The sequence below is a fragment of the Vidua chalybeata genome, chromosome 9 (genome assembly GCF_026979565.1).
Source record: "Vidua chalybeata isolate OUT-0048 chromosome 9, bVidCha1 merged haplotype, whole genome shotgun sequence".
NCBI classification, from domain to species: Eukaryota; Metazoa; Chordata; class Aves; order Passeriformes; family Viduidae; genus Vidua; species Vidua chalybeata.
This window is the reverse complement of record NC_071538.1, coordinates 18687088-18710250: the sequence shown is the minus strand read 5'-3', so window position 1 is coordinate 18710250 and position 23163 is coordinate 18687088. Positions and strand designations below refer to the sequence as shown.

Here is a 23163-nt window from a genome sequence, read left to right as displayed (position 1 = left end):
TTGTAAAACCAAAGCTGTCATTTAAGCACTGCAGTGCTGACCTCAACTCAGCTCCCCCCGAGCTGTGCTGGGAAGGCTAGGACTCTCCAAGGGTGGGATTCATGTGAGGGACATTAAGTATTATCATGCCAGGGCTAATATCTGAGCTGGTTTTCCTAAACTACTGAGACAGACAGTGCAGAGAATCAGACAGTTTAGGGCATCTTTCATCTTGTTCTAGGGCAGATGTATAAAATAGGTCATATGAACGGAGCCATGTAATCACCTACTTCTCACCACAGACCCCAAGGGAAATCCTGACAACTGGCTCAACTGCAGACAGCTCTACTGTGCATACTTAATTTCAGTCAGAGGAAGTACAACCCAAGGGTTTTAACCATTACTAGACAGTACAGCATTTGAATGCTCCACACAAACATGCTAATAGACCATTTATTCTAAACACATTTTCTCAAATTACCTAAATCTACACTGCAAGACAAAACTTCACTCCCTAAATATATGAAGAGTATCATACCTGGATGTATCCTTGCTGATCAATTAAAAGATTTTCAGGCTTTAGATCTCTGTAGATGAGGTCTAATGAATGGAGGTACTCAAATGTTAGCACTATCTGAGCTGCATAAAACCGTGCATGTGGTTCACTGTGAAGAATGAAAAGAATATTAAGTACCCCAATCTTATGCTAAGGTACCAAAACAACCACCTAACTGTCAGGGATAGATAAAGTATCTTTTAACTGGTTCTTTTACTGTGCAACAAGAAAAAGCAAAACCAAACAGTTTCAGAATGGATATATACATTCCCTAAATTAAAATATTACAGCTAAAATACACATACAAATCAAGATGAACATATCCCACAGTGCAGAACTTTGACTTCAAATTTTACTTTTAGAAACTACCATGAATTTCAGTGACAATATGCATAGGAATTCCAAGATTTATCATGCACAGATCACAAATGCCTGTATTAACTAAATGAAAAATAATTAGGAGTTCTTCACTGCCTGACTAATTTAAGTTCACTGAACAAGAGGTAAATGCACTTAACCCTTCAGAATTTTTTCTTCAATGCTAAAAAATTTTACAAAACCCTCTTACCAAATCAGTAAATTAAGCCTTTTTACAGGAATGGTGTCATTAATACTCTTACCTGAACCTTCCGATTCTTCTTAGATGTGAAAACATTTCTCCACCAGGAACATACTCCATTACCATGTATAAATTAGAATTGTCCTAAGGAAATTAAGGAGACAAGTAAACACACACAAATACACATTAGGCATGCTATAGTCTCTATAACTCCTACATGGAGTACATTTTATTAATGAATAAAAATGAAAAATTGTAGCCATCCAATGACATTGACAAATAGAATGCAACATAGGCAGAAATTCTTGAAAAACTGCAAAAGAAGCATCACATATCTCAAAAAATATATTTTAAAGCAAATCTGATAAAGATAATTAGTGAGGTCCAGACGCAGACTGGTGTGAAAGAGACCTGACAGAGAGAGGGTAAGATGCCTACTGCAAGGCAAGGCCTTGAACCCTTCAATACTTCTTCTGATAACCTGAGGTATTCTTGCCTCCACAGCCCCTACCCCAAACCTCAAACCTCTAAAGATTAAGGTAGAACATGTCTGCTTATTTAAAATTTAAAAAAAAAAAAAAAAAGAAGAAAAAAAAAGAAAAAAGAAGGCACATATCACTCCATAAACTAGAAAGCTTCTCAATTTCTTCACAGACTAACTAGTACATACTGTCATGAAATTAGAAGCTAAGCTCAATCTTCATGGTTAAAACTGTCAATAAGACCTGCCTCAGTTATAAATCTCAAGCAAAAAGATCTGCAGAACAATTATAAATTTACCATTCTATATAGTGGTACAGAAGACATGCTTTGGTATCTCTCAAAGGTAAAATGATGCCTTAAAGCTCCCTTGCTGTACAATCCAACTGCCCTCCAAGAGAAGAGAAAACTCTGAGGATTTTAACTTAATTTAATTTTTATTTTTTTATTTGGAGATAGCCTCTCAAACATTACCTGATGAACCGGGGTATATGAAGTGTACACGAGTGCACTCCACTCCTACTCAAGCCCTGGCAACAGTGCCAAATGAAGCATCTTTGAAAACAAAAATACTTGAACTATTGTACAGTAAAAGTTATATATGTTAATATCTAAAGTGTAAGCATACACTTCCCTGAAACCCAACAACTACTTTGAAAGTAATGATTACCTTAAAAGAATACTCCAGTTTAACAAGGAAAGGAAAGTTCACTGCTTGTAATATCCTCTTCTCATTCAGTGTGTGTTCTATCTGCTTCAGTTTGACGACCTAGGACAGAAAAAACAATCTTCAGCTTAAGTGTGATATTTTATCATTCCCGATAAACTTTTCAGTGTTAAACAATTAGTTGAAAGCAAATTTGTAACTTTACAGAAAATGAAAAACCTTATGGATTCCTAGTACAATAACAGAACCAAGAAAGGATTAAAAACTGTAATAACATTTTAAAGAGTAACACTTGTGTAATATGGTTGGCAGACAACTCTACAGTGTTTCTTCCTACTTGCTGAGTGTAAGTGTCAGTAAGGAAAACCTCCGTGCATTTTCTATGAATTACTTATGTTTATTATGGTCATACTTCCTCAGCACTTCAATAAAATCAATTGATCTTTGGACCCTTTGCTACGAAGGCAGGAAACTGTGTAGGACACAATTATGAATTTTGTTACCTATGAACAGAAGTAAACAGGCTTATGTTATACAGCTCACACATTAGTGACAAAACTAAGGAGAATACAAATTCAAAATCTCCATTTTTATAAACAAGTTACTTCTTATAATCCATTAAAATGTTAGGCTGCTAACAAGGCAGCAACTGGCAGGTTTCTGATCATTATTCTTTCTCAGCAGTTAATAATCAATTTCCTTGTGTTAGACCCCAACATTGCATAATGAATTATATCCATTTTATTTAATCCCTATTGCACAATTTACCTATAACCCATTTGCAGAATGGCATGATTTCCAAGTAAAATTAGGTTTTATCCCTTGCTCCATAGGAAAAGAGAAGAAAATGTACATGAGTGATCAAAACAAGTCTGTTTTTATGTTTGGTAATCAAATTTAACTGCTATAAATAAGAGATAATCAAGATATTCCAACTCTGACTGAAATAGTATTTAAATTTAACTTTTAGAAGCAAAATGTAGTAGCTATAAAAACTCACTACTGTTTTGAAATAAACATCATACAAAGGAAATAATGATTTTTAAAAATTAAGCCTCTTTTGAATTCCAGTTCTTTAGGGTACAAATAAAGTTTTGCTGCAATCAATTCATTTGTGGGAAGTATCTCCTTCTTCCCTAAAAAGCTACAGTGCTGGAATGATCTTGTCCATCCAAGCAAGAAAGCCCAGGCTCTTTCTTGTCTGTGAGGTGTTCAGCTGCAGTGCCAGACCAGACTTCCCTCCTGTTCCTGCATCTCCTCCCAGTGAAGTACTGGAGGGGGATGGAGCAACACCTCAGGCTGAAGCTGCTTTTAACACTTCAGAATGTCCAGCTGGGGCTTCAGACACAGCTTTGTTCACACTTCAGCCCAGGCTCAGGGCATGGCCAGTGTCAGCCTCCCATATACCAAATAGTGTCTGGTAATGGCAGATTCTCCAACAGCTTGTTGGTACCCAGGCTCTTGCTCATGATTCTTTCTTTCCAAAAACAATTACACAATTAAACTAGCCAAGCAGTGGCATGTTACAGCCTTCCTAACTCAAAGCAGACAGAGGAATAACATCCTTACACAGAAAACTCCTGGCTGCATTAACATCTATTACATATTCTTCATGTTCCATGAATCAAGCATGAGATTGGATAACAAAGACATACACTGGATGCTTTCCCTTTCTTTCAAGTAAAATGGAAATGAAAAATTATAGGCAGCCTGCCCATTGTCCAATTTCAGACATCTGTATGTTTTCTGTCATAAACAAAGAGATGGAAATGTGTTCTCACCAAACCATCTCCTATTTTTTTAACATTTAATGGAAACTACTACATATTTCTAAAAAAATACATAAATAAATAATTATGCTAAGTTAAGTTAAAAAAGCAGATATTTCATAAAGGAACACATCAAGACTTCTTATTATAGACAGAACCATCGAATTTATGAACAGAAAACTGATGTCTGGATGCAAACATCTTTATAATCCTGTGAATCATTTACTGCAAGTCCACTGCAGTTGTTAAAAATGTAACCTTTTTGCTTTTTCCAGATAACTTTCTATTTTTGATAGGTAGTAATGAATTTAATTAACTTTTTCAAAAAAACTCTTTGAGTATTTTTATGGCAGCTTTCTGCCATAAAATAATAAGATGTTATTTCCAAAACTGCTCCAGTGATCATAACTCAGCCATTCACAAAAAAGGGTTCAAAGTAAAAACCAGCTGAGAATCTGAAGTTTGGTGGTGGGCTCTTTGTGCAGCTCTGCCTGCAGGATGCCACCAGCCATACTGAGGTGATGCTGAGGGCACATTCCACATGGGTGGAAATGTCTTTATTTGTACTATACTGGAATGTCATTTTAACTTAATTGGATTTTTTTTTAAAATACAAGTTAGACACCATTATAAGAGGAGAATGCTTTAAATGCAAAAAATCGTATTTTTCTATGTAAAAAAAAAAAAAATCCTGTCAGGTTTGACACTAAAAGGTAAGTTTGTTTTAATTTCTGTTTGTGAGACCATTATAAAGCAGTCCTTCATTAAATGACCCATTATTCAAGGTCCAGGACTGCAACCACATGTAAAGAGTACTGGAACTGTAACTCAGGAAAAAACTCAGTGACTATGTCACTGCCACAGTCCCATTACATAAAATTACTCAGAAATGTAATAATGCCTAAGTGCAGAAGTCCACACTGAGGCAACGCTGACTTTGAGTTTGTTAGTTGCTGATTATTAAGTTCTTTTTGCCAGATCATATTGTCTTAATATGATCTTTGTTACACAGCAGTGAAGTTATGTAGAGTGTCTTACAAAATCCACTAACCTAAATAATGCACTTTCGAAAAACTTGTCAAATCCATTAAAAACCACTTGTATTGATAAATTCTGTTAAAATACTTCTTTGGATTCTGGAATTCTGTACTGTAAAATTTAAAATTTAAATTTTATCAGATGACATTGCTAAAAAAAATTATCGGGCTGGAGCAGCAACACAGGTTCAGACTACAGCACTGAAGTTTACAACACAGAAAATGTTCATTATGTGACAGCTGCTCTGAGACTCCTGTTCTACCTACAATGTTACTACAGATGCAACAGGACTATTACACAAATAAACATACAGAAAGTAATACCTCATAGGATCAAGAATAGAAAATAAGTTATTTGTGCAGACAATTTTAATTTCAATTATGGTGCACAAATGAAAATTTTGAGAATTTCTGATCTAGGTATTTTTGAACTATCCCGCAAAAGTTTATCTGTTTATTTGAACTACAGCACTACATTTAGCTTTTGCCAAAAAACATACAGGCCACGTTACAAAACCTAAGCAAAGAATATACCCAAAAATATTTTATTACTGCCTTGGACTTGGAGCCTCTTTAATCTCTCAATGTTACTGGCCATTGTACAAAAGTCTACACAATCCCAACAACAGAACCTACTGACTAAAAGAGAAAATAAAGCATTTAAATTATCACTGGTATCCAAGTGTTATAAGAATAAGCACAGTGTGTGCAACTCAGTTCAGCCAGAGCTACCAGATCTTCATCTACATCAAACTCTTCTGTAGCACAAAACCTACTATAAATTATACCAACCTTCTGTTTGTCCAGTATCTTCATAGCATAATACTGTTCTGTGGATTTATGTTTCACCATCATTACTCTCCCAAATGATCCTGTTCCAAGGGTTTTTTGCCGCTCAAAATCATCTAGGCCAGCAGTATTCTATATGTAGGATATAATCACATTGTTTACAATAATACCAAAGACAATTTTACCTGTATGAATTCAGTTATGAAAAAAAGCTGAGAAATACTACATTTAACAAAGACTACTATAGCCAACTATACTGTTATAATTTGATACCTGTCGAATTTTAAAAAGAGATTTTACACTGCACTCATTAAAACAGAAGAAGACTTAACTGAATTATATCAACATTTCTGTAATTTGTCCATACAGCTGTCCATAAATGCTTAGCAAGGAACATCTAGCAGTAAACAGATTATGAATATAACATGCAGATAAATAACCCCTTCATGCTTCACAGTTAAGAATATTAGAATATGCAGAAAACCCCAAGCACTATAGACAGTTCTACATGAGAGTTGTCCAAAGAGCACATCCCTGAGTACAATTTCTCAGACATTCATTGCCATAGCATCTCAAATATTGCATTAGAACAAGAATGAACATTCCCCAAAATCCCAAATTTTACAAGATTTCTCTCTAACAAGCTCTTTAACTTGCTCCCAAGCCCTATACACTAGTCTTAATAGTCTTAATTCTACTTACTATCATGGCAGAAATTATTAACATGGTAAATTACAGATGTGCTAATGCTTCTGGTTATTAAAAAACTCAACTAAAACCATGCCAATAGATTTGGAGTCTTGTCATGTTGATTGTGAACATCATTCTCATAAGAGAAAATGTTCAGTGGGAGTATTTTATCAGCTCAAATCTGGAGAAAACCTGAGAATCTTTGTTGATAAACTTCAATGAAAAGTGACAAAACTGGCATTAAAAAAACCTGAAACTCCTTTACAAATTGTACGAAAATAATTTCTGTTTTCTGCACTACTCGTGACAGACTGATAACATTATCCAAAAATGCAATACAGAAAATTACTGAATGCTTATATGAGTGATACCTGAGGGGGGCTTTCCCATTTTCTTAAAAAGTCTTCTTTGGCTTTGGCTAGGAACTCTTTCACTGAAAACACACAAAAAAAGTACATTTCAATTAATATAATTCATCATGAGTGTAATTGAGATGCCTTGTTAACAAAATACATGAACTTCATTATCAACTTCTTTCTTCAATTGATAATATGCTATTTTCACCATGGATGAAAGCAAGCATCGATGTCTCTAGAACTTCTACTGTATCTCCAGGTGATATCTAAGCCTTCTGGAGTAACTACATCATTCTACACAAATTACTTAAACTTTACCAGCTCTAATAGCTGAAATACTCTACAGGCAAGCAGGCTTTAAGGTGATGTTTAGACATTCTTAATTCAGCTGGGAAAAAACCAAACACCTGACATTTAAAAATAGCCATTCCACAAAGATTGACTTCTTATCTCTTTAATTAAATGCATTTTCTTTCAGCTGCTTGAGTGTAATGTCAATCTCATTGCTTTTTCCCCTCATCACCTTTGTTTAAAGGCTGTTTGCAAGCTCAAGGACCAAATGGACAGCATTACTGCAAGCAAAGACAAAGCACAGGGCTACAACAACACTGCACATTAGGCATGCCCACAGTCAGAGAATATGCAGTTTTAATATTGATTTTCCATTGAAATTGAAAAAATGTACAATGGCAAAAATCTGGATGACTGTTTAAAATGTGCACCAAAATATTTTGTTCAGATCATCTCTCAGCTGTTCTCTTTTTTTGAATATCAATGCTCAGCCAGATCAATGTGGATTACTTCATGCACAGTCATTAATGGGAGGTGTTTCAGACATTGCTGTGATTCTGAAAGAGTCACAGAATCAATAAAATATCATACTGGTTGTGTGTTCTCTGAATCATTTCACATAATACAACATTAATAACAGTGTTTTTCCTGTACTGTGACATTCTGCCACAAGCATTTGCTAAAAATACACAGCAATATGCCAAGATTATTCTGGTCAATATCTAGCACTCTGTGTTTTAGCAACTGTATTTTACATTCTGACAGTCAAAAAATTAGGTTTATAACAGGTTGTAAACAGATCACTTGATGAATCAGAACTTCCTTGTACTTTTCAGTGAATACTAATGTTGACAAAGAAAACTTCAAAAATTCTCTTATTGTACTGGTACATTTCCAGCAGCAGTAAAAACAACATCAGCCCTGGAGAAGGCTGGTTGTATTTTTTTTTCCCTTTTTCCCCCCTTCTTGGGTGTGCTATAGGACTTGATTATCACAAAACACTCAAAGGAGGTTTATGGCTTCCACTACTACTGGCTCTGATAGAGCACCAATAAAATGGTAATTTCATAGAACTTGTCAAAAGTTCTGTCTGACCTCAACATTAGAAAAGTGTTTAAAGCATGATATCCACTCAGCAATTTTATTTTAAGAGAAACAAGCAATATCACAGAGGAGGAACATATTCAGTATTCTAAACTTATGGTTAAGAAGAGCAATAAAAACACAGTTTATACTGAAGAAACTGGTAAAATCGTATTAAAACTGAGAGTTTAACATATTTTAGTGGCTAATCAGCAAAAAATGCTAACATATTTACCCTGTGTGTAGAAGATATTTCCTTTGTTTATAAGTTATTGAGGTTATTCATGTAATGACTTTTAATTATTCTAATTTGAAGATAGGACAGGATTTCCTGTGGCATGAAATAATTTTCAACACAAAAACCGGAAACTAGCAATGTCCAAATTCATGTTTGATGATCCTTCTTCCATTAGGAGAACAGAGATGACTTGATCAAGTGAGGAATACCGATATAGTTTTTCAAACATCAATTTACATCAAAACAGCACAAATATTTTCTCTTAATGACAAGAAAAAACTCAGGAAAATCATTAAGATTACCAAAAAGCTGAGCCTTCCAACTTTAGTGGCTGTAGCTTAGAAGTGAACATTACCACTACATAGCACAACCAAAGCACAAAGTAATTGGTGTTGTTTTTTCATGTTATTACAGTACATATGTTAAATATCCCTCCTGCCATCTCTGTTCATATAAATAAATATTCTAAGTTTCCACTTATTTCACACTGAAGTATGACTATTCAGTATTTATAAAAATATACAATGACATTTACAGTCATTTTTGTCTCTGTTCTACTTATGGAATAAAGAATGCTGTTTATGAACTAAATGTGATCCAGCTGGAAATATTCAAATTGTGGATTCATGAGAAAAATCTCTCATTTCTAGAATACCACTAAGCCACAAGCTCTCCTGCAACAAAACTCCTACCTTGTTCTACTTTACTTTGGCCCTCTTTTCATAGAAAGCAGCATTGAACATACATTTTCAAAATAAAGCTACCAAAGGATAATAACTTATCTGAAAATCACTGTCTTTTAAAAACAGTTTCATGTTTTGTGCTCAGTTTTACTAAAATCAGTTTCTTTCCAATGAGAGAGCACACTGAATTATGCCTGGTTCTCACTTTCAGAGGTCACCTGGGCTCCTACACCTCAACACAATTCTGCAGGTGCTTTCAAACAGAACTTAGGCAATTGAAGTGCATGCACTTCAGTCATTTCTCAAAACACAACTTGGAATTTGAACTTTTGAAAATTATCTCTCAAGCACAAAACAGCAGCTCTTGCTACAGGAGAACACATTTAATTTCTACTTTCAAGTGCAGAATCAAAATTTACACCAACTGGGTAGCAGTGGCCATTGGTATTACTGTGATGATGCAAATAGGTGTAATAGATGATGACTTAGAGGTTTTCCTCAAGTGCACATTTTTAGCCACCTTACATTGTGATGATGTGGCTCTTTGCTTTTCTAGTCTAAACTGTACCTAGCATCTGTGACTTTGGGCACTAATGAAGGAATGAGCATACCAAACGTCTCTATAGGTTCCCCAAGGGTTTGCAGGAACATTCACCCACACAGATGAGATGATGAAGAGAGGAAAGAAAGAGAAGAAGAAAAAAAAGTTTTATGCATTTCCACAACAAACACATAGAAAACACAAATACATTCCACCCTTTCCCCTCCCCACTCAAGAACAGACCCTGTAATAAACCAGCCCTTTCCCACACAGACAGAATGACTCATGTTAAATCACAGAATGTTTGAGCAAAGAAAGAAAAAAAATCACCAACGGCAGCTAAATTCAGTATGAAAAAAAGATGATGCATCACAGAAATAAGCACAGCTTAGAAAACTTCAGGAGATCAAGTTGGCATCTTTAATAATTAATCTATTCCAAGACACACACATCCACAGAACTGTTGCTAACAATAGTGTATCTATCTTCATCACAGCATGCTGGATCACAATAAAACCTGTAATCGGGTGATCTTCCCACTACTTAGCACTTTGTTTCAGAAGACAGCATGTGTGAATTGCATGACATGTGGTAGATAGCAAAGAAGTGGCAAGCAGTCTCCAAAAAAAAAGAAATCTCAATCAGATTTCAGTCCTATTACCCAATAACAGCAACTTGAGAAGTCTAAACTGCACAGCCGAAGTTACTGTATGCAAAGTGGAACGTACTCAGGGGTCAGATATGGACACCATATGAGCATGATTTTATTTTGTAAGGCTGTCAGGAAGAAGTAACTAAGGATGTGGATATACAGGTCCCCATAAACACTGAAGAGCAAGGATCACTTGTCTGTGGCTGAGCAAAGTGAAGATGAGAGTGGGGCAAGGAGCGTATGCACAGACCAGCAACAAACACTGCTCAGACTGGCTTTACTGGTACAGTAGAAGTTGGAGTGCAGGAGGCTGAAACCAAAGCAAGAGGAGCTGCTGCTCAAGAAAGGAAGGTACTAGAAGGAGACAGCAAAGCATAGATAACAGCACCAGCACAACAAGGACCACAGCAGAAACAAGTGAACATGGCAGGAAGGACACCAGTTGGAAGCAGAGAGGATGCACCCACCAGCTGTCCAGGGATTAGGCAAGCACAAACACACAGCACAAACCCAACCCTTTGTGAAGAGCATGAGAAAGTATTGGCAGGAGAGGCAGGTTCTATGCAGTGCAAACACCCAAAGCAGGAAATTTGGTGAGATCCAGAAGAAGGTGGGAAGAAATGGAGCAATGACCAAGGACCACAAGTGAATGGCTTGAAGCAGTCTTACAACTTCCACCTGCTCCGGTTCCCCTTGGTCAGAAGCAGTGCTACAATCACTACAACACAAGGTCTCAGCTACTCCTTGCATATCACAGGGGGCTTGTGGAGAGCTGTACTTGGAACCAAGGCAGCATGAGGATAAGCAGGAAAGCCTGCTGGAACTGCGTTCTAAGGAAAGAGGAACCCAAGATCCAGAGGTTCCTAGGTAATGCCAGCACAGGAGGAATTAAAGAAAACCCCAAGCAAACAAACCAACAACCTCAAACAAATGAAAAAACTCTGCTACACGCAAAACCCAAACACCTCTGAGCCCACCCCCAAACACGAGGAGATTGGTCTCTATTAGTATATTCACACCGTTCACAATATGTTTGCTTGTTTTATTGATCAACTCTTCTATGAAAAGTTAACATGCTTATAAAAAAAATGTTAACTAAGGATATGAGTACTGTAATGAGTACTTTGACCTAAAACACAGTTTAAGGGCAAGTGAATCAGAAGCAAGCTCCTGAAAAAAATCAAGAGGGTGAGGACCTCTCGGTTGCAGGATTGCAATGACAGCAGAGGGAAAGGGGTCACAGATGGAACAGTCCTGAGAGTTACCATGAGTTACTCTGCCTTTCTCCCACCTCCCACATGCACAGTATTTGTTATTCTCAATCACATCTCCCACAAGAGCCAGCAAGCCAGGATTTTTTTTTTTTTTTTTTTTTTTTTTTTTTTTGGTAAGGGGAAAAAAAATATTTGGCTAGGATTCACGGCAAGAAAGCAAGAACTAAACTGATTAAGACTAAACACTGGGCACCACTACAAACCCCCATCTGCTGTGCTAAATGCCAATCTCTGTCTGGTATTTAGAATGCCCTTTATCAAAATACAATTCAAATTTTGTTCCAAAACTGTAATATAATCATTTGAAATCTGGAGTTAAATGGGTTATTTAATTAAATCATTTAATGGAAAAATGAATATGTATGAAGTGATTCTGGTAAATGTATATGTATATTTCATTTTTATAAAAAGTATTTATAGCCTTAAACTTTATCAAGATGTATATAGATACCTCAGTGAATCCTGCAGTTATGGAACCATATTTCAGATGCAAGTGAGAAACTCCTGATTCCTGTTCTGAGTCCCATTCTTGCACCATTAACCTGTCATCTAAATTTTTTTTATATTTTTCTTTTGATTAGCAGGAATAACATAAAAAGGCTCAAAATAAGGTTTCTCTGCCCTGGCAAGTGTTTCAAAATGAACACAGCTAACTGTTAAGTATTATTATACACTCAGAGGAAGCAGTGTGAGCACCAGTTAAAATTTTAATAGCTGGAAAACACTTCAAAGCACAAACTAAGATGGCTATCATTGAAACAGACTGTCAACAAAACCAAAACACTTTGTTCCTCACAATATGGAAACGGTGAGTGAAAGATGTCCAGGTGATATATGCCTGGTTGAGGGCAAGTCCACCTTGTTTGAACACTGCAGTGAGCACAGCCACTGGCCCTCTCATGACCCTCTCACAGCCACTGGCCCTCTCCTTGACGAGCAAGGAGACTGTCTTGTTTCTGCCAAGGCTAGATCAATGAACTGCATCAACTGAATACCTCATTTATCAAGGTTTCGACTACATATTTCTCTTTAAATACTAATTATGATAAACACAGGTGATGCAGAGCAAACCAACTTACCAGCTGAAATGGTTAAGAACCTTCCTTCAGTTAAAAAAACAATCCAAACCAAATCAAATCAATCCAATCCAAACAAAAAAAAAAACAAAATCCAACATTCCCCAGAAACACAGAGCCAAACACATGGAGCAGTTCTGAAAGAGCCCATTTGCTGAACTACAGAACCAGGAAGTTCTTAGTAGATACATGATCATGTAAGAATTATGTATCTACTAATTAGTAGATTAACTGAATTAAGCTTGCTGTTCACCAAATATAAGCTTGCTATTAAAATGGAAGCACTAATTATCTAACTGTACACTGTAAACTTTTCTATGGAATACTGGAAAGAATGGGGAAGAAGTGGAAAAGAGAGAGGCATGGAAAAAAGGGAGACAAACAGGATAAACAGTAAATTAAGACCAGTTACAGCTGTTGTGCCTAAAAACTAGAAGGCAGTGCTAGAATCTGATCTTCGTAGGAGCACCTTCAGGAGTTAATTTAAAATGTGCAGCAATTGCAAAATACAAATTGATCTTATCCATTACAATTCAATTTTGGAACACAGGCAAAAATCTTATTTTAATCCTGTCCATGATTTTCATGTTTTGAACTAAACAGTATTTTGTGAATTTCATAAAAGCAAAGTTAAAACAGTTAAGAGCTCTGTAAAGAACCCAGTTCACTTCTTTACTTGGCTGGCTACACAGCAACAGCCTGCACAAGAGATGTGACAGATTAAGACACATCAGAACAGGAGCCAGGTTTTCAGCCATCAGAGATAAAACTGATCTTTCTTGAATTCTGCGCTGCACACAAGTGCCACAGTCAGACTGACTTCCTTCTATTTTTATTATAGACAATATAATTAATTTCATTTCCAAATCCAATGCTCAGTCTTTCTCCCTTGATCTTTTCTTAAATACCAAAGTACTGCTTAGAGGTGGTAAACCCTGCTAGTGACAAAAAATATAACGGGGGCCATACCCAAATAACAGAGTCACTTAGGATATGAATGCCTGAAATTTTGTTTAATGCCCTCCCCAAATGTATAATGTAAATCAGTAAAGTCACAAAGCAAAGCAGTCGTTTTTCAGTCACAAACACAATCAAATCTTGTACTAGCACTGCTCAGCAGTTGTACATGCATCCATGTCCCAGTTGAATTATTTTCAAAAAAAAAAATACACATATGAGATAAAACTCTGCTTTCTTAATCTAAAAGAGAATCCAGACCCAAAGTTCATCAAAATTTACAAACACATACTTTAATAAGTAAATTCTCTCTTAACAGAAGATATATTCCAAAAGCCCCACAGCAGCCAACCAAAACTTATAATCCAACCTAGGATCTATTACTCAAATCCTAAAGTAATAATAATATGCAAGAATTCCTCAATGCTGACAAGCAGAATATATTCATCTGAGCATCCAGGTCTAGGATGTGACAAAGCCTCCTGCAGATTCCTGGAGGCTGAGAGCTGTTCCACCCCACCTTTAGGTATTTTGGTCCTTCAGGCTGCCACCCCTCTTTATTACCCAAGTTTCCCTTTCAAATTAAAGAGCTTCTGCTGATGGATTAGAGTTGGGGTTTTGTTTCAATTCTCTAAATGGATCAGTTAGAACTAGCATTCAATTAGTTCTGGAATATATTAAAACTAGGCTTTGGCTTAATGAAAGGAGTGTCACTCATACCCTCTTCCTGCCCTTGAAGCATTAATTGAAGGAGATGACACGTTTGTAAATCTGCTTCCTCTCTTGCAACAATCCATGCGATTTGAGGCTTTAAAGTCCAAGAAAAAGCAGTTTGGTTTGTTAGGCTACAGTTCAGTATTCAGTGTGGGCTCAAAAAACCCCACATCAGTCCTGTTCTCCCACAGTCACTCACTCCTGCATTTCTCTAATGACCTTCCTTGAAAGGGCAAAAGCGTTTTCGTGTCTGACTGCCAAGCCAGGTCAGGGAACCAGCCCAGACTAAAAAGTAATGGGCAGAAGGCAGGGAATGAGCAGAGAAGCAGCTCCCTCTTCTCTTCTTCTCATGAATGCTTCCCTGAGGTGAGGGAAGGGACAAATGGGGTGGAAATGGGCAAATATGGGGGACAGAACTGCTCTTTTTCTGAAAGGATATCAGCTTGTGCTAGCATGACTGGACCAAGAACGCACCACACTGGACTGCGGAAAAGGTTTCTCAGAAATAATTCTAATTTTAAGTGCTTGTTTTCATTTATTGTATTGAATAATTCCATTATCTTAATGGAATTATTCAATACAACAATTGAAAACATAATTAATGAATTATGTGTTTAATACAATTACTTTCAAATGCAGTACATAACACTCCCCACTTAAAAATTTTGTTCATACAGAAAAAAAATCTGTGAAGAATCTTAACATGTAATATACTCAATTGTCATACACTGAGGTACTTTGTAAGCAGTTCTGAATTAAGCTGCAGCTGTGCAGTGTCCTCTATAGTTGTGGCTGAACTTTATCCAGGAAATAATTTAAAATGCTACAACTACCACAGGACCGGTAGTGTAAAAGACCACCTTCCACTTGTGTGAAATATAACAGGTATTAACAATACAACAAAGAAAGCTGAAAACTGTGTGACAATTGTCAAAATTCAAACATCTTTTGTTCCTGCAGTGCATATATTTCCATGGTTACCATGTGGGAAGAAAAAAAAAGAATACAGTTTAAGAATGAGTTCCAAGAACAACATCTTCTAGGGCACTACTATAAAGTATTTTGTAAATGTATCACATTTTTGAGCAAAGGTTTTTAGCAAATTCTAGTAATTAATACAAACACATAAATTAATCAGATTTTCCTCTTACAGACAAATACACTTACCAAGAAAAATGTTTTCAGCACCTGCTGTAGATTCCCTCTAGTTAAGCTCTCTGCACCATTAAGATTCTGGCCAACCGGTCAGTACCCACCTCCCCCTCCATAGCACTGCCCCACAATTCCTCTTTGTGGAAGTTCAGTGACTACAAAGGATACCATACTGCCATGCAGCTATCCCTGAGAGCAGGCTTTATGGCTAGCTTATTAGCAACAGTAAGCATAAATCTGCAGGTAGTTCATCTTATTTGCATACTGGCTAATGAATTCCCTGCAAGCAGGGAATAGTACCACACACACTCATGCAGAAATACCCCTTCCTTTTAAAAGTAAACTTTAGAAGTTTTACTAAACTATCTTCTTCCTTATACTCTAAACTAAAAAACTGCAGGAGCTGTTCATTGTATGGATGCATTTAAAAAGTTACTTGAGAAGAGAAACTACTTTGTTGCTTTTTCTTTTTTTCAAATATTTAATACAAGGCACAAAAATAATAGTAGATGCACCAATCTTGGTCTATGTGGACTCAGGTCTAAGCTCACTTCCCATAAGCTATCTTGTTCCAGCCATTGCATTATTAAAGCTCCACAAAAATTCTCATATAGATACTTTGGGATCAGCAAGACATCTTCACAGCTGTCAGGATAAATCAGCAAAATAGTTCTTCATCTCCTCACAAGATCTGAGCTTCTGACACATCGCTGCACTGACAGATCTCCGGCAGAACATGCTTTCAATATTTACAGGAAAGGGTTGCCTGCAGTAACCAGCCAAGCAGGAGAAGTTCATTTATACCCTTAAATAGCAGAGACTGGCTTCCTGAATAAGGATGTCTTATGTAAATAAACACATTTCCCAATTCAACACACTGGGTGAATAACAAGTTTTTGTTTGTCTCAGGATTAAGGCAAGCAAAAAGTAGGTAAGAATGTTTATTATCCATTCTGATAAAGAATGGGATTTTAGAGAGAAGCTGGGTAAATTCAGCACTTATTTGGCATAAAGGCATGCATAAAACTTGCATAGAACTGAACTGCAAAACCTGGAAAAAAAAAAGCTGAAGAAATTAAAACACATTAATTCTTAATGGGCTGGGGTATCTGTCAGCAGCTAAAGATGAATAAAGAAAAATACCAAAAACATTGTGCAAGTTACTAAAGTACCTATAAGAACCTCCACAATTAAAGCTGAGAAACTTCTGCGAACTTTGCCCTACAACAGCAGGACTAACAGAAACTCTCAGAGTAACCACCAACAAATATATAAACAATTTGAGATGTTAACTAAAAACAAGGGCAAAACCCAAATCTTTCTGATAAAAAATATACATAAGTAATGTAATGGCAACTAGAATAATTCAGAGTTCAAGATTACAACATACCAAATACTTCTTCCTTTGGAAGAAATCTCTACTCTGTTAATCTCATTTTTTGCTTCTACCCCAAACCAAGCACTGTGAGGGACTGTTCAGTTTGTGGATGTATTTTATGAATTACGTAAATGCAGCAGCTTTTGTCTTGTCTTTTTCAAATATTTTGTACAAGAACTAGAATAAAATATGAACCCAAGTTAACACCCAAGAAATGGCCATAGTTTGCTGTCAGAGGCTAATGGGTAACAGTGGGGAATTTTTGAAAAGAAGAAAGCATTACTCCCATGAGACACACATAGGAAGATATATAGTTCTGGCACCTGGAAATTCCATGGCATCCTTCCATTTTTTAAAATCTTTTGAGCAGTGGGAATAATCAGTTGCTGCTTATTGTCCCTTGCTGTTAGAAATGTTCCCAGTGCACATAACCGATATATTTATGATATATTTATATATCATTATATATATCATTTATATATATTATATATATATATATATATATATATATATATATATATATATATATATATATATTTCCACATGCCTATCTCTAGTGTGCACAAACTGGACACTATTTCAGCAGAGTCCATCAGTGTGGCTCACGCCCTTTCCATGTACTGCTCCATCTGTCTGCACACACATCTGGTAACTGTCTTTGGAGTGCAAATGTCTGTATCACCAGTTACCTCTATTTGCAGTATTGGAAAGTAGTAGCCCAATCATGTAATTAGTGACATTTCAGAATATTAAGCCCATTCTTAGTGAAACAGAAGATTTAGCAGACTATACCTTTCACCCCTGGGAGCTGGGGCTATTAGTTACTTGACCTTACAGTTTTATCTGTTCAAGCTCTTCAAAACAAAAGTCCAGCTTCAAAGAAATAGAAAAACAGCTTTTCCTTTGAGTCTTTCTAGAAAAAAAATCTAAGCATATAACCTTTTTGGGGGAGGGAAAAATAGGAAGAAATAAAAGGGGAAAAAATTAGCCATGTGTACTTGCAATTGAAGAAAATACATAATTTTTTCATAAAGGTTTCACTTGCATCTTGGCCATCTTTCACAAGGAAAGCATCTGATTTTATCTGCTGACAGGGTGTAATGTAACACTACTGCAGTGAAGACAGCCACAAAAATGCATTGAAAAGCATAAGTGGTTTAAATGGGGAAATGTTTACAGCAAAGACTTAATCTTGATGGAGCAGGAGATAGTTACCTTTTCCTTGTCAAAATTAGACTAATTTATAGGTATTTTTGATTGGGAATCAACACCTGTTAAAAGTTGCTGCTATTTATTTCTATGTTTTAATGGAGCTGGGAGCCCGTATGTCAAGATGAATAAAATCTACAGATGCAAATTGCAGAATAAACCCCCAGGGGAAAGAAAAAATCCCCAACCCTAAAAAAGAACCACCACCCCCCAAAAAACCCACACCACTAAACAAACAAAAAACCCAACATAATTGTTGAGGTTACAAACAACTATAACCTCTTTCTCACCTAGCTTGTGTGAAATGTATTCCTTTATGACTCATAAACCATAAGAGAATGTCCAAACAAAAACCCAAAACTCAGAATTCACAGAGCTGATTTCCACAAATCTCAATTCCTTTGGAGGCTAGGATCTAACTGTAAGAGAAACAGAGGAAAATGTGATGGAAAAGCCAGCTTGGTAACAGCTGGTGAAAAGTGGAGACTTTCTGACCCCAGGAGAGACCTCTCCATGAGCAGAGGAGGTGGCTGTGTGACAGGGAGGAAATGCAGAGGCTGTGCTGAGCAGGGCCAGGTGCTGGCGGGGGTGCCGGGACACCATCGTGTCCCTGCCCGGCAAATGCAGGCCGGCCCTGGGCCTGTGGCCACAGCAGGGCCATGCTGTGCTCCCACCTGCCAGCACCCCTGCTGGCATGTGGGGAGCACACACCAGGGGCTGGGCCACCACTTCCAGGGACAGCCTGCAGTTAGGTTTATTTAAACAGCCATGAATGATGCTGCACCACAAATCTCCATCCTGTAGGTACAAAGTACTGAAACACTGCCTTAATAACTGCATCGGTTTTGACATCTGTGCTTTGTACAGCAAGGAAATGACAGCCACACTTTCCATTCTGGGGAAGATGACCTCAACACATTTGTATGAGATAAGTATAGATAAGCTGGTATTAGATAAGACAGTGGGATAACTCCTCCCTGCCATGTACACAAGTGAAATTTTTGTAAAAATGGTCCTTTAAATTTGTAGTATTAAGCAAAACCACACAGACACACATGCACACAAACACCCCACATACATGATTAACTGCTCTTTCTTTTCAAAAAATCTCTGTCTCAAGTCATTTTCCAAAGCTCCAGACTATCTGTTTGAAACAAAAAGGCATCACTTTGGAAACTAGCATATTTGGGCTTTTTGAAAACAATTTTCAAAGGATATATTTTTCTAAGAAAACAAATTTACAGTCTATATATTGAAAAAAAAAAAACAAACAACTTTCAATAATATTACAAGCAAGACTATAGCACTTCATAACTGCATTATATTCAAGGTACCTTATAATAACTAGTCACAGTGGTTTTGGAAAGCAAATACCTGCCTGATAAGTTTACTAGATCTATTACAGTATCTCATTTCAAATGAGACTCCCCTCCCTTACTTCCATGAATGACCTCAACTATTCTGCCATCCCAGCATTTAGAAGACTAAAAATAATAGCAGAATAAGCTGGTTCAGATGAAATACAAAAGCCTGTTTAGATTTTTCAGGTGATGATTACAATAATTTCAGAAGGCCTCTCTGATTTGTATCAGTTCACAGAAAATAATGTATTATGAGAGACACAGAAAATTAAGTGAACAGACATGTATATATTCAATTACAAAATTGACCAAATCAGATATTTCTAAAAGAAAGCTTTAAAATAAAATTTAAAACACTAAATACCAGTCATGCAAAGCAAACTGTTTAATAAAAAACTGCAAATCTTTAAGATTAATAATTTTACATAGAAACCCACAGTGAGTCGATTACAAAAACAAAGAAATCAGCAGTCGATGCAGCTCTGCAGACAAGAAAGGGAAACCTGGTAGATTTTCCCTGATTGTGAAGACGAAACAAAAAACGTGTCAAAAGGGAATAGAAAAGACTTACCATTCATGCTGAAGAGCTAGTTTTCAGAAACATATTGCTCCAAATATTAATCCAACAGTTGATGAAATATGTTAATCTCTACCAAATCAGTGCTTCAATCTCTAAATACACTTACACACTAACCAGAAAGAGAGCACACAGAATCCAGAGAGCTGCTCTTCCTTATGAGCTCCTTGTGATGCAAAAAACTACGAAGCACAAGATACCAGTAGAATATCAAAATCAATATTCAGGACACAGGTATTTGGTTTTGCTCATTAGCTACTACTGTTCTGACCAATGCTACCTTTTCATGTCTAAAGCAACTCAAAATGGCAGGGGAAAAAAGCATGCAAACACCAGGAGGGTTTAAGATGTTCTCAATTATATCAAGCACTGGTTGTTTCCATGGCAACCTTAGACCAGAATTATCTGTTGACTTGTACCCAACTAGTAGTTATTCTAAAGCTTTAAGCAATTCATACAGTATGCTCTGTACATTATTTCATATTTTACATGTGTTTTTCTCTCTCTACACACACATATACAAGTAACTATTCAGCTAAATCTCTATAAATCATTCTACTGTATTTGAAAGTATACTGTTATCATTTTGAATCAGGGACCAAATGATATTCTTTTGACTGTTTATCACCCATCCACTTTCAATTTAGAGACTATGAAGATGGTAGATGCACTAGTGGTGACTCTCTTGACCATTTCAGCTCTCCAAGTTGTTGATATTCTTATGCAGATTTGGAAAATGCTTTTATTGGTTCAAGAATACAAGACACACTGATCTGACTGTCTCTACATTCAAAACCAAGCAACCTCGTTCTCCTTTCCTTTCGCATTTCAATTTTTCAAAGAGCAACAAGCAACTAAAAAAACAAAGCAAAGATCAAAATGTAGGTTCCATATAGTTGCAAGTGGTCACAGTCAAGACTCCTAAACAAAGAATGAAATGCATCGTTCTGATGGCTCCCATCCTGTCCCTTTCACCCTTGGGCGGTGCAGCACAACTGACCTGGTCACCAGTTCAGGCTGTACCATCACATGTGTGCTCAGTCAGCTTTTTAAAACAGATTTCGAGGCCTGTGATGCCCTTACTCACCTCTGCCCTATTGGACTCTGAGGATATTACAAAACACATTTATAATTTCATGCATCAACCAAGTATCCAAAGCAAGCTGGAGAAACTGTATGCTTTATATATCAAAACAAAGCAAAGATGTTAAATTTCAAACTCAACCACTGAAAATCCCCTAAGGCCATAGACCACATGGTAATTTATTCAAACCATAACACTGACAGCAGCGACTGACAACCCAAAGTCCACCCAAACAACCAGCAGCTCCTTCCCCTTCAGCAAACCCAGAGCTTCTGCAGAAACCGCTTGTAAAAGAAACAGACCTGCTATTGTATTTCATTACACCAGAAGACATAAATACATTCACTTCCTTTTCAAATGGATTCTACCTGAAGCCTAAAACAACAAAAACTCTGGGAAGTCACTTTGCAATTTTTTTTTCAGGAATTAGAGTGGTTTTGCCTTGAACTTCAAGAGTAATTCCTGCTGTCTGCTAAGTAGCTTCACCTAAAACTTTACACTAACATTTCTAAATTGCAGTGATATTGGCAGAATAGTTGAGAATATTCAAATATCCTTCCAAGACAAACACCAGCATGTTTCTAAAACACTGCTTATTCATTAAACTTTCTGTGAAATTAATCTACAAACTGAATTCAATGACTCTAGGCAATTCTATGACATTGCACTCTTGGATATAAAAATCCCCTACAACAAAACAAAATGACCCCCAAACAAACAAACCAATCAAAATGAAATTAACAAAAAACCCCAAATACCTTGTTTCTCTTTCATGTTTTACAAACTATTTTCACAGATGAGGTATTTTTCGGAAGGTCTAATTAGGAGTCAGTAGTAGACAGAAATACTTCCTCCACTGTTCTCTTTTTCTTCTCTATCAGTCTGGCTACAGTGGTAGCAAAATGAGAACCTTTAAATGTGGACTCAGTTCATGGGTACCTACAGTAATTTATATTCTTTTTAAAAAAAATAATCTAGAGATTGAAAGTAGAATTTCAGGATAAAGATTCAGAAATTCATCCCCAAACCAAAGCTACATAGTCACCCACCATTCAGTTACCAGCTCAGCAACTTCAGCTCAGAAAACTGCATGCAACTGCTCTGCTCAATTACGACTTAAAATAGCATTCACAGAACAGCCATTTTCACCATGTTTATCAAGAGATACGACAGTCCATTTCCTCATCAAACATGTCACACTAGGAAACCTGCCTTATGAAGAGGGGGAGAAAGTAGAGACTTGTACACAAACAGGTCGCAATTTGTGAGTGTCAGTAGGTCATTACCATGTTTTTTCTTCATGTTATATAAACAAAAAATGCTTCAGTGTTATTTTTTTCAAACAGCTATTTACATAAAAAAGAGCTTCTACATAAACACAAGTATGTGCCTATTTTTACCAAGCTGAAAACATTATGGAGAAGTGAAAGCTCAGAATTTATGCACTTTCATCATTTAACTTCCCAACAAAACTAGTCAATTCTTTCCTGTCTCATTTGGGAGACCTAGATTTAATCTATTTTAGATCACTGCATTAACACCTTTTTGTTTCCATGTTTACTGCTTATCCTCTGAGAACAGATTCACTCCCTACCCATAAAATATTTTAAATTTCATTTAAATTTAAATTATATAAGAAGTATAAATGCTGATTTTCTTCATGGTAATATTGTGATGCTAAGAATTTCCAACATGGCCTATCTTCAACTGAAATAATTGTGCTATCTCAAATCCATCAATGAATCTGAAATTTGGAACGAAATTATCATAAATTACCATATTGTAACATTTTAAAATGAGTATTTAACCAGAGATAAGTATTGCTTTGCAAAATACTACACAGCTTTAAAATTATAAAGAAAATCAAATGCCAATTTATTTAGATTCTGATTTTTTGAAATCTCTTTTATTACTCAAAATACAACCGTGAAAAATTTTAATCCAAATAATACTGTAAACTGTTCACTAATTAAGAAATTAAAGCTAATCAGCATTCCCACACAAATTTAAT

The 23163-nt window shown here is 36.3% G+C and overlaps 1 protein-coding gene and 1 long non-coding RNA gene across 5 annotated transcripts in view; both read right to left on the bottom strand.

Annotated features, from left to right (window-relative positions):
• The window catches only part of PRKACB (protein kinase cAMP-activated catalytic subunit beta), a 67454-nt gene that overhangs the window by 11445 nt on the left and 32846 nt on the right, over window positions 1-23163 (bottom strand). For all 4 annotated transcript variants that reach the window (XM_053950169.1, XM_053950167.1, XM_053950170.1 and 1 more), the window contains 5 exons: window positions 6898-6959; window positions 5840-5968; window positions 2245-2343; window positions 1156-1238; window positions 518-644 (listed from right to left, as the gene is read on the bottom strand). In XM_053950169.1, coding sequence (XP_053806144.1) covers window positions 518-644; window positions 1156-1238; window positions 2245-2343; window positions 5840-5968; window positions 6898-6959 — 500 coding nt within the window. The remainder of the gene's footprint in view (window positions 1-517; window positions 645-1155; window positions 1239-2244; window positions 2344-5839; window positions 5969-6897; window positions 6960-23163) is intronic.
• Window positions 16045-18543, bottom strand: LOC128792068 (uncharacterized). The gene is made up of 3 exons (XR_008432294.1): window positions 18421-18543; window positions 17714-17860; window positions 16045-16309 (listed from the first exon to the last, which is right to left on the bottom strand). It is a non-coding gene; the product is annotated as an uncharacterized LOC128792068 (long non-coding RNA).